Genomic DNA, 13,396 nt, shown 5'->3' on the forward strand with positions numbered 1-13,396 from the left:
AATGACTGTAGCTTGTGTAAAACTTACACAGAAAGGACTTTTTTTAAAAGTTAGAACATGGGAATGTGTGTCTGGTTCTCTAGACAGACAGAACACATCCCGTAGGGAACAACGGGCAAAATATTTTGCACTTTAATCCAGATTAAATACTTTTCTGTCAAGTAATATTTGCTCAATGGGCATTCAAAGAATTGATGTGGCCATCATAGGAAAGATGTAAAACGCTGTGTGGAAAAAAATTGTAAGTAAATGCTAAAATGATTATTTTGTCATTTCAAGTCAAGGTGTATTAAAAGATATAAGATATCACTAAGGAATGAAGCAGGAGTAAAACAATCTATAGCAAAATGACACCAACTAAGCCTCAGTATTGACGAGCACTTCACAGCCAAGCAAACAGGTTTAGGCATTCCAGAGTCTTCATTTTCATTAGAGGTTTTATTGCCTTCTGCTTGTTAATGAGTGTTTCCATATGACTGGAACCCAACTCTGCATGGACAAGTCCAAAATGTGTCCTGTTTAAAGTTCTCTGATCTTTACGGTGTTTGCACACCAGAGTTAAAAGGAAAATCCAGAGCCTGCAGAGTTAAAGGTGGTTTCAGGGTGACATCTTGGATGTGCAGGCTTTCTGCTATCAAGCAGACCTGTATACTGTATTTGCAGTCTTAAAAAATTTTCCAGTGGGTGTTTGTTGGTGGGTTCAAGAGGCCTATATTTTGGCGGCTCACAAAATAACTTTAGACTGAGGAAAGTGCAATAAAAAGGCAAACAAACTTTGCAAACACTCCAACTCTCCAATAATTATAGGCGCACTTAAAAGACACTGGTTGTGAACAACAGAGCCACTGTTTGTAGCACTTGCACAGAAACTGAGTTTCTTTAGAATTTTTTTAGTCTTTCACATGCAGTTCCAGAACCCCAGAATCTATGTTTGAAATTGTGCATTGATATACACTCAGTTTGCACATATTTGTCTTCAAGCCAGGAGTCATCAGAAAATATATAGTCGACATTTTCAGTAAGCAGTAAATAAAACGTAACTCTCCGCATGCCTGCAGAACATCTATATATTCTGTCCTTATAGCTCCATATACAGAGAAAAAGAAAGAGCATTAATCTACTGCCAGCTGTGCTAATCACAAATAAGTAATAAATATGACAGATTAAAAAAGTCACTAAGTACGAAGCAGTGTGGTCTTGATCTGAACCATGAGATTTTTTTTAAGCTGTAATTTAGTTTCTGGCTTAAAATTTGATGTGGGAGAGCTCTCTTTTTTCCCCCCGATCTGATTTTAGACTTTCAAGTGTTGACAATAAAGTTAAAATAGGCATTTAAGCATTCAGTTTAATAGTAACACATTTTGCTAAAGTCAAAAAAAGAAGGCATATAATAGCCAAGTTTAAAACAAATTATAGAGCACTGCTGGGGTTGGGGGGCAGACCCACTGTTCCTCCAATCAGTGTCAACTTCGCTGTGAGGCTGACAGGGGGCCTATCAGAGGAGCATGTACTGTAGTTTACTGTACGAATGGCAGCCAAAGGGCAAGTCTTATGAACGACTGTTCATATTGTTATTGGTGATTCCATTCTTTTTGGACCACTATGACTTCTCTGACTACATTAACAACTGAAGCTTGTCATGAGTGTTTATCTGCCGGCACCTGAAAAAATGTAAAAAAACGAACTGTCAAAAAAAAAAGAAGAAAAGCATTTAAAAACAAAACCAGAGATGAATTACTTAGTAAAGTAAGGATGATTTGCTGGAGCTACAGACTGATGGCTTGTCTCCAGGACCTTGTTACAGTGGTGGGTGCTTCGCCAGGTCAGAGATTTGTTTCAAACAAATTATTTATTTGAAGCAAAACTAATTCCTGGATCACTATGAGGAATGTTTCCCTATATAAACACTCCTTTGCACTGCTCATTGCCCATCAAATCTTGAGTCATCAGACCATGGACATAAAACAATGAAGAAAAAGGTGATGACCAGCCTTAATTCTCTTCGTCAAGATGCCAGGCTTAAGTGAGAACTGCCAAATAAAAATAGCAAATAAGTAAAACCTGTAATGTTGTACAGAATGGACTTATTCTGCCATGTGAACTTACTTCCTACACTTTTTCTCTGAAGAGTAGCAGTGATCTACTCGAATGTAGGAGCCTGGCAGTCAATTGTAGGCCAGACAGCTGGCAAGATCTCTGAGTTTTGAAAAACTGAACTCTTGCAACAACTTTACACATATTTTAAAAAGCTTAGATTATGACAATGGGATGTATTCTGCACATATTTTCAGATGAACAGCACAAACCAACACATCTGTAGCTGTAAATATTTGAAAATCTCTGGAACTTTGGGCCAAAAAACTCTACACCAACACCTGTGCTTAATACGCTGAGATACTGACGAACTTGACTGGAACGTCTTTACTAGATTGACAGCTAAATAAAACACACACTGGATAAGTTCCCTATTGAATGGTTTTTGGATACTGGAAAGGACAGGCATTTAGGAAAAAGAGGCTCTAGAGGTTTGAGAACTGATATTAAAAATGGCAACATCAAAGGTGAGATCCTTAATTTTAAAAATCTAAGGTGTCCTTCAATGTCTTGAGCCATGCAAGGCATTTCACAGAAGCAAGAATATAATCATTCAGATGCTGATTTTCATTCTATGCTCAGTAAGGGTTTTTCAGCATTTCCAGCAACTTAGCAGAAACAGGAGCTTATCAATACATATACCCCACACCCAAAAGGTTATGTTAACAGGTCTGACTTTCATGGTCCAGCATCTTTAATTACAAAGCCTATTTAGCCTTTTCTTGTTGCCTGTGGAGATCTGTGCACTGTGTGAAAGCATTAAATTACTTACTCCTTTTTCATTCTTCTGCTAATCTGAAATATGAAGTCATTATCCAGCTAAATAACTGCTTGCCTTGCACTCAGAAATCACACATGGGTCTGGAGTAAAACCCCATCCCTGTTTAATTAGCTTTATCTCTTTATTGCTTGAAGGAAATCTCGCCGATACTGTGAAGGTATTCTGAAGACCATTAAACTGTCAAGAATTCTTGGACTGTCAAGACGTGAATGCCAATTCAAAAACAAATGTTGAAAACATACGGACACAGATGAGCTTTATATATGCACCAGTTATCTCCCCGGCAAATAAAGTTCAAACAAAACACCTTCTTCAGACAGGTAGCAGTTCTGTTTAACTCATCGCAGGACCCAGCAGTTCCTAGAACCTGTTAAGATAAACACAGTTAAATGCTATTTCCTCAGCTATAAAGCAACTTACTTCATTTCCAGTATTTCCTCCAGCTGTTTTCTGCGATCCAGCCTCAGGTTGGTCAGATGTCCTTCTTTCTCAGCGAGGGACTGCTGCGTTGAGGACAGGCGCTGTTTTGTGGCATCCAGCTCCTGCCTGGTCTTTTCCAGGGCGTTCATCAGCTCCTCCAGCTACAATGTAGAACCAGAGTTAGTACTTTTATTTGAAAAGTTTTTTACTGTTTTTGTCAAAATCCTTTAGTACAATTGTAATAGAAGCATAAAAGAGTATCATACTTAATCGTAATAAGGGCCAAACCACCCATGTCTCCAGAATGGAGCATTAATGATTCCCATATTAAATTCAACAAGGTTTACCGATTGTAGGTTAATTCTTATTATATATGTGTTATATATTAGTAGGCCTAAAAGCAGCCCTTACTATAAAAACAACCCTTACTACCTTATAACAGCAGCCATATCACCCTGCAACTCACAGCCAGCAGTTCTGAAGCCAAGCAGGGGTGAGCCTGGGAGGCCTCCTGGGAAAAAGTAAGGTTAGTGCTGGAAGAGGTGTTAGTGGGACCAGTAGGGGGCACTCACTCTGCAGTCTGTGTGAGTCCTAATGCCCTAGTATAGTAATGGGGACACTATACTGTAAAATGGCACCATCCTTCCGATGGGAGGTCCTGACTCTCTGTGGTCATTAAAAATCCCAGTGTTTCTTGAAAAGAGTAGGGCTGTTACCCCAAATTTCCCATGGGCCTTTACCAATCATGGCCTCGTAATAATCCCCATCTATAAATTGGCTTCATCACTCTGTTCTCCTTCCCACTGATAGCTGGTGTGTGGTGAGCGTACTGGTGCACTATGGCTGCTGTCACATCATCCAGGTGGAGGGGAGTCCCCATTACCTGTAAAGCACTTTGAGTGGAGTGCCCAGAAAAGGGCTATATACTGTACCACAAATATAAGGAATTATTATTATTACTGCAAACATGAGTTGCATAAAGTCATGAGACTGCTAACTTTATGTGCTTACTCCAGCACTAATCACTCGTAGATACGAGCTCATCACTCGGACTTCCTCTCAAAACCCCTGTGCATTTACCTCCTCAGAGCTTTAGCTACTTTAAAGCTTCCTCATCTCGCCTTTGCTCTACAGCAGGGTGTTCACTGGAGACCGTTCTGAACATGTGCTGACAGAAACAAACAATAACACAACTTCCCCTTAACTGAAGGCTCCCTGAGCTCCTACAAAAGCTGACAGGCGGGGAGAAGGTGCACGGACAGAAATAATTCACAAATACCAAAACTGCTCCTTATAATAATTCACACCCGAGGGCCTCTTGTAATAAAATACGCCGACATAAAATAAAACTTTAAGCTAGCGAGTGCCCAGTAAAGATGCACTTGAGGCTTGTTTTCAAAATAAAGATCGTAAACCACTTGGAAAGAGTTTATATACCTGTCTAAACGGGGCTAGAGTACAATGAAAATCTGCAATACGAAGCCGTGAATCCAAAGGAAACCGACCTTCAACAGCATACCACAGGGCACACTCAGAATTTATGCAGGTTTGCCATGACAGTCTACAGCAATTGTTGGTTTTTAGCATCATATAGCCTTCTAGAAAATACCCCTGCGTGCACTCTGGGAAAAAAGACAGGTAATAAGAACAAAACTGACCCCCTTTTACACATTCACCTCTGCAAACATCAGACAACATCAGGAATGGTCTATGAAGTGGGAGAGTTAGATGCATGAAATGTGATTAGTTAAACTGGTGAAACAACTGGGAAGTGGGGATATATTTAAACAGCCATAAATTACTTGCCCTTGTCAGTATTTTTTATATGGCAAAAGATGTATTGTTATGTACAGAGCTACAGTATGCATGAGATGTGTGATTATTATGTCTGAGAGCTGACCAAGTACTGTAATATTTAGAGGTTACCCAGTGTAACTAACTTATCAAGTCAAATATGTGCTGCCAACTTCTCGCTTCCTTTTAAATTCAGCAGGGTGTGGAAAGGAGTAAGCTGGTACCATCCTGGCAAGAGAAGGTAAACAAACCAAGAGCTGAACTTCTTGGAAAATGAGGAGAACTTTGTGGACAGCTGATAGCAACTGATGAATTGAATCGTTATTTGAAAACCAACAAATAAAAAGGAACATTTCAAACTGATACTGTACACCGAGCACCAGAAGCAAACACACTATACACTCTACGCATGTCTGCTTTTCGAAAAAAATAACTTTGGTATGGATTTGGGGTATTTATTTAATGTTTCCGCATCTTTTGTATGTATTGATCATTGATGACAGTCCACAAGTGAATTAGCAAATTGCATGAGCACTGAATCATTGAACTAGTGGGAGAGCTGTCTGGGCACGGGTGGTGTGGCGATTTAACTTCTTGAGTGTTGACCCCGAGCGAAAATCAAGAAAGAAAAACAAAGAAAAGAACCAATATCCTCTTATTATCAACCTTTTCCTCTGTGTTATCAGAGCAGTATGCTGAGGCCCCGACTATGTTATTATCCTGTACTGTACACTGCTTAGGGTATTTGCAGGCGATGGCAATTTCTGACCAAGGTAGAAACAGCTTTCTCGTGAGATGGGAATGAGACAGTGATGCTGTAGATGCCCGGCTCACCGGACATGAGCCCCGTTGAACATCTGTGCGATGAGATGAGACAAAGTGTGGTACTGTATCTATGGCTAGCAGAGGTGCACACACCTGTCCAGGGGTACAGTAGGAGATGCTTTATGGGATATACATTATGGGAAACTTTGGCAGGTACTATATGGGAAGGAATCCCACAAGAATCCCAAGAATCGCCTGTTGATGACCATTGCTAATCAGCATAATGAATTTACCAAGCCATGTCTCCTCAATACAACACCACTGCACCTGCTACAGAAGACTGACTGACTGTCCTCATGATAACTAGGTGATTTTATTGTATTTTTCTTACTATTTTAAGTGATTAGTTTCTTTTGAAGCTTAGTACAGTATATTTAATTTGGAGAATCAAAGGCCACCATTTTCTACAAAAACTCCCAACTGGTACCTCCGTTATTCCACTTCCAAAAAGAATTGAAAGAAAGAAGAGCTTTTCATTGTGCCAACCAGAAATGAAGTGAAGTACTGTATGACTGGCAACCATCCCTGTAACATTTGGTTTGGGGGAGTGAAGATGAGAGGGGCTGCTGGGAGATTTTAAATGAGCTTTCATCTTGCTGTTGACATACAAAACTTCCTAACCAGCAAAAAAAAATAAAGAGAAGTTAATGTGCAAATATGTACTGTACATCTTGACAAACTGAAGGCAGTTAAATTAAACAGGGTTAGAGTTCAAATGAATGACAGTTTGTTAAAATGCCCCTGAGCATTCCTAATTCCAGACTGGATCTAGATCAACTCATGCTAACATAATACTGCTCCAGTTTATGGGAATGATGGTCACATGTTTTTTTTTCTTATTTTTCTTCATTTGAAGTACAAAGGATTTCTATGCAATGACACCTACCTGGCTCATTTCCAACAATCAATGATGTTGTTATTAACAATATTTCCTAAATGTTTGACATTTACATTGAGGCCAGAAATAATGCTGTACAGAGTCGATCTCTCACTTGTCTCAAAAGAAGGCTGCTTTAATATTGTGAATGAAATTCTTTGTACAGCCTAGAATCATTAAACGTGATTAACATTTTTAGGTCATAAAGTACTTAACCCTAACAAAATAAAAATCCATCTTTAAGTGCTTCCTTTGTTAGGTTAATAAGATCCATAGATTAATACATACATGTATATATATATGTTTATATTAATCCAGAGTCTGATTTAAATTATGCTTTTGAAAAGAAAAAGGAATTTCTTAAGTGCATTGTGTGTGTTCTTATCCCATCATTAGATAAATCCGGATTTAAGGAGTGCTGTTGAATTTTTCGACATTCCACTGAATGTTAGCTTAATAGCTGGCCTTAAATGCGTCTTACTTGCTTATGTCTGATATAAGAATATGTCCAATGGATCCAGCAATAATTTCTGTGATTCCCTAAAAAATGCCTAAAATGTTCTGCAACTGTTGCACATTTACAATTTGTTTTTACATCAAGGTCTCGGCAACGGTAATAGCTTTTCAAGCAGGAAATAAGCGGTAAATATGAAAAGCACCTTATAAAAATCACACTATATGCGAAGACACATGTTTGAAACCATGTGGTCAAGCTTGAAAAGAACAGACCTCTTCATATGAAGGGGATAAATCGTTCACACATTTTCCAGCGAGATTTGGAGCAAACCATTTTTTTAATTTTTGTGTGTTTCTCAGATGTCACGTTTTTGGTTGCATTCCTTATGAACTTTGTAAACAAATCGCTCTCTGCTTTTTAAGGTTCATCTGATATGAGTGCAGACACAATATTTGAGAATGTCATCTGAAACAAATGTGAAAATTCCAGCGTAAGGAATTATCTGTGGAATACAAGAATCTTTCTTAAAGAGTTCTCTTACACTGTACTTAACCTTTCACAATTGTTTCTATATTTCTGAAGAGCAAAAAAAGTAAGTCACAAAGACAAATCTGTCTATCCCTGGTCACTTCCACTTCATTAATGCAAATAACAGATTAACGCAAATATGGCAGTTAACATGCTCAATGTGGACAATTCATTGTACAGTATACTTTTCTTTATTTATGTATTTGTTTTTTTTTCTTTCTTATCATACACGTACAGTAAGGTGTATCGTGTCATTGCCTTTTACCTGACTGTAAAGCAAATTTCCTATCTGGTAAAATAAAAGTAAAATACATTCAGAAAATAAATTGTTTTATCTCTTTTAACCTAGAGAACCTTGAATTTTTCTTGTAAGAATTAATTTGCATATCTATTACAAGCATGTACGACATGAACTGTATAGATATAGTACAGTGTGTGTACTGTATGCAAATAACGTTGCTGGGAACTCAAGATAAATTTATACCCAGCAAGAACATAAATATAAAAAAATAAATCCTAATCCAGGTGTGATTTCTGAAGGGAGCCTGAAGGGAGAAATCCACATCCCTTTCATAATGGAGTGTCAAAGTATCTGAGCCCAACCTGGGTGAAAATAAGTGTTGTACATGGAATGAGTACAGAAGGCCAAGCAACTTTTCACTCAGTATTAATGAAGTGAACTGTCAAGTAGACTCTCTGGTTAACATCATCGACACCGCAGTCTGAACACGGCCATGGTGTGTGAAACACACCAAAGCTATTCAGGAGGAAGCATAAAACCAAATCACATAAGAACATCACACCTCATCCCAAAAATCATAATTGGAGCAGTTAACTACTAACTTGAAACACTCCCTGTACTGCCAGAAAATCTCAATCCCAGAAAATTCTTCATAACAAAGGGGACCAATTGCAATCTCAATTGCTTGGGCTTCATTTCAGAACCACATCATTAATAATAAATATGATGCATTTTAGCAAAATTATGCACAATAATCAGCTTATCTCATTATCCTGTGCATGCTAATTCAGCTGGACTTCAGAGGTTTGGAAAAAAAATACCTTTTTTTCATTAAATCTCCTTTTCATAATCCCATTGGGAACTTCTAGCTGTACTAATAACCCTCTTGTCTGTTTCAGTTCAGTGCTGCTTCAAAGACTTAGTTCAAAAAAAGTGAAAAGTCTCTCTTTAAAGAATAAGAGCTCATGAGATGCTGGTGTGAAGACTCACAGCCTGGGTATTAAACATGCCTGATTTCAGTAATGACTTTTGATGTGACTATTTATAGCACATCCTGCACCGCGAGATTGATTACCTTTAAAATAAATTAAAAAACAAACTCACAGATGATATCTGCATGAAAAGAAAAGCTGTCTTTGTGTAAGGGTAAGTGTCAACACAGCTCTTGGGAATGAACAGAAGGGTGGAGATCTTTTTTTTAATTTTATTGCTCTTCATATGTACCTCATCACTCACTAATGTAACTTAGACAGGAAAATGACTGTTACTATTTAACTAGTTCAATAATTTATGATGTAATTATCATTTTCTGAAAGAGCACTGATAATATTTTGAGATTTTCCTAATTAATCACACCTCAGGTGAGACTGCTTTGTTCTCACTATTCTAAGCTTCATTCAAACTTTTTGATTATGATGAAAATTACAAACAGTAGTTTGCAAAATACAAACAGCAATAGTATGCATAAACAGAAAGTGTCCAGAACACCATTTATTTGCATCTCAGCACTGCAACTCGAGACCTTTTTTCACAATCTTTAAATTGAATAAGCTATGTTTAAATTTATTATTTAAGACTTGATAATGTATAGCAAACCAAAGGGCTGTGTAAATTAATTCATATATTTTTCAAAGATACGCTACACATACTGTATACGCAGACTTCTGATGCAAAATACACATTCACGCCTTCATAGTTAAAACAACTAAATGATATGAATTTACTCTTTAAGTGCATGCTTCATTTCTTTTCTAGCTCAGTGCACGTCAGTGTTTCCATCACCAGTCTCACTTGCTTCTTCGTTACAGAGTTTTTAAATGCTAGACCCTCAAAGGGAGCCAAGGGCCAGCTACCACAGCCCCACCTCAGAGCTCCAGTCTTCTGGCTCTGACCCTCCACCACAGAGGGTCACGCATCTGCGTCTCGCCTTTCGGGACCGCGCGTCTAAGCCAGAGCAGCAACGCGGCTGGCTGCTTCACGGGAGGCAGGACTATGGCCTTCCGCAGCATGTAGACAGAAGATTGGGTATCCGAGAGAAGGAGGAAAAAGCCTAAACTGGAGACCCTAATCCCACCTCCCCAGCAGATCCTAGACTTTCTCCACCACGACGCACACATGTGTGTGCCCCTAGAGCCCGGAGCTGAGAGATCTGGACTCACAATCCTTGTGGAGGCCAGCTGACTGGGAGACTATGGCTTCACCCCTGGGGCAAGCAGGGCTGTGGCAGTGGAGAGGGACAAGAGCTGCTGGAGATCAGAGGTTCTTTCAAGGACTGGACTTCTATTTTGTTATGTGACAACTTGCACAATCACAGCACTCGATTATGTAAGGCTTTGTTGTTACAATGATTATCTACTTTAAACACGGAGTACAGCCATACAGGGTTTTCTTGTGCTCTTCACGGAAAAAATCATAGACGATATAGTGAAGAAGTATAGGGTAGGGAGCTGCGTCAGAGTGCGCTGGCTGCAAAGGAACAAGGTTAATTCCAGCAGAGAGAAGAAACACAACGTTGCAGACTGAAGAAGATTAACACCTGAAACACTGTGTTTCTTCTTTCTGCCTTTCAGCATGGAATTCACCTTTACTTGTTCCTATATGATATATCTTCATTAACAAGGCAATAATGGCTTTTTATTTAGCTATTTTCCAAAAGTTCCACCATTATTGTGAATTTGTATTCTTTAAATACATTAACTTCAATTCCAACTACTATTATAAGGTCTTCAACCTTAGTTTTAACATTTTAAACAACAAATAAAATATTGTGTAGGTTTATAATATCTAAGGCAAATACTTAAGACAAACATTTTAAACACAAGCTCTGGGTTACTTTCCTGGCTTCATGACCTGTCAGACGGATTATGAAAACAATTTAAAGTTATGTTTGGCTGGTAAGCCGAAACTGTACTGTTACTCTTTTTTTGTTGTTGCTTTTTTAAATGGTGAATAGTGCAGCTGCGAGGTATAAACCTTGTCTAAAGCCATAATTTTTCTTTCTGCCTTTTCTGAGCTGCCATGTTTTTTGTAAAATGAAAGACACCTGGATCTTGGCGCAGGTAAAGACATACTGGCATAGGAAGTACTGTGCGATTATGATTGAGGTGTGTTGCCAGAGTGCATGAAACAGCTGTAGCACTGAAGCCCTGCTCAGGGCAAAAGGGTGTATTTCTATCATCACACCAGCACCTGCCTTCTGCTGTGTTATGGGATGCAGGTAGTTATGAAGACTGAATAGGAGAACATAAGCTATCATGTTGATAGAATTGGGGTTCCTTAGCATTTTTCATCTAAGTTTGACACATTCTGTCACCCTGATGCAGCAATATGGGATATGCCATTATGCTCTACAACATATGTAACATTCATCTTTGAGTAGGTATATTATATTTGAGGATTTAGGGCTATAGACATAGCTTAAGGTGCCCTGATAATCTCATTTCTGTAACAAAAGAAAAACTTTCTTGTCAAGAAATTAAAATGCATGATATGAAACAGAAGAACACAGGCTTTTCAAAGCACAAGCAGCACAAAGACACAATTTTAATGCCATGAGGCATTTTCATTTTGGCACACAAAATATGTCTAGCATGCTACAGCATATTTGACAAAAAAAATGTGTTACAACCTCCTTTAAAAGAATTTGCATTTAAATGATTCAGAAAGTTTGCAAAACGCAAGATAAATCAAGCCAGTTTTCCAGCATTTTAGAAATCGTAAGTAGTAAGTAGATTTTTTTAAACAAATTTCACTGTTTGTGGAGTGTGTGTGAAGCATTGCTGTACTCCACAGTACATTTAGCCTTAGAAATGTGGTGTGCACAGTGGTTACTCTTCTAGATCACTTCAGCAGTCTGCTTATACTTCTCTATAAATCTATCTATCTTTGTAAAGCACAGTAGGTGGTCCCCTTAATAGAGATTACGTTCTTATTTTTGGCATTAAAGTCTTTCATTTTTTTCCCCATATAACCCACATTTACTCTCTCTCTCATTCAATTCTAATAAAAAGGATTGTGAGGGTTTACTTGAAAACACTGTTGGTGAAATGCATGAAAAAGCAAAATGCCAGAATAACATGTCAGGTCTTCCAAAGCTACTACAGGATGTGTATGGGCATGGCCCTCATAGTGGCATCACTTTACCCATCAGTGGGGGAGACAGAGTTCGTGGTTGGACGGTCACTGGTTTTAGTGCCGGAAGTTACGAGTTACTCTCACCTCATATGGGACTTAAAAAAGTCTAAAGTACAGTACAAAAGGCATCCTGGCCAAACCCAAGCCCGTTCCCTGGAATTTACTGTGTAATTTACCAGATCCTCTCCGGGTTTATAATGGGAGAAGAATAAGCTCCGGTATAAGGTAGGACGTGGCAGCTGAGGACATTGCCTCATAATGCCTTCTCCACAGTGAGCTGTCACTAAAATTACTGCTCAAGTGCGTTATGCATTCCAACAGAGGAGACAAATTTGAAAAATTCAAATGATCTGCCAAAGAAAAGGAAGTAGAACCACTCTGAGTCACAACACCCTCCGGACGCTTCAACACCTGCTGGTAGGTGCACACTTGGTAGGAAAGACCGCGCTCTTCAGGCATTAACCAGTTAGCTAATTCATTGGTCAACGCAGATACATACGATAAAAAAATAAAGCTTACACTCTGAAGCAAAAGCAAACTTATTTAAAGATATGATAAAATAGCCTCCTAGTGTTTAAAGCGTTCAAATTAAACCTTTTAAAAAAAAGTGTAGAAACTAGACCCGACACAACCTACTGGCATATCAGGTGGACAGATTCTCATAGATATCCTAGATTATTGGTTAGCATCTTCGTCACTCATGTTAGTACAGCGTTTACATAAAAAAATGAAAAAAAAGAATGCTGAAACCATTTGACAAGCCTACAACACAAGGAATCTAAAGAGCAAAAAGGAAAATGCATGCACAACACACACAGACAGGAAGCTGCAAACATGAAAGAAAGAGAAAATAAGAGTTAGAATGAATGGATATTAGGCACTTCAGAGAGATTATGGCACAGTGGTTTATATTCTGAGTTTCTTCCACTAGACGGATAGTGTAAGAGAAACTGAACAAAAAGAAGCAAAAAGAAAGTTAGAGAGACAGTCAGGTACAGCAAGACTTTCCCATGATGCCCAGCTACAGCTGGAAAATCCAGTCCCTGACCAGCAGCTAATTAAATTAAAACAGCAGCACTTATCCATAGTCATACTGTGGTCAGTAACTACGATGATACATTGAACAAACACTGAAATGTCTATACTGTCCCCCCCAAAAAAAAATCTGGTGAATGTGGCTTGTGAAAGTCATGGTGTCACAATCTATCAGAAGCAGGAGCCTAAAAACAGTAAAGAAATGGTTTA

The 13,396-nt window shown here is 38.6% G+C and overlaps 1 protein-coding gene across 1 annotated transcript in view; it reads right to left on the bottom strand.

The window, feature by feature from the left end:
• Nucleotides 1-13,396, bottom strand: part of LOC148835458 (ERC protein 2) — a 303,333-nt gene that overhangs the window by 124,482 nt on the left and 165,455 nt on the right. The window contains exon 15 of the mRNA XM_088916570.1: nt 3,296-3,456. Within this exon, the coding sequence (XP_088772696.1) occupies nt 3,296-3,456 (161 nt within the window). The remainder of the gene's footprint in view (nt 1-3,295; nt 3,457-13,396) is intronic.

This window comes from Atractosteus spatula, chromosome 5 (assembly GCF_055471065.1).
Source record: "Atractosteus spatula isolate fAtrSpa1 chromosome 5, fAtrSpa1.hap1, whole genome shotgun sequence".
Classification (NCBI taxonomy): Eukaryota; Metazoa; Chordata; class Actinopteri; order Semionotiformes; family Lepisosteidae; genus Atractosteus; species Atractosteus spatula.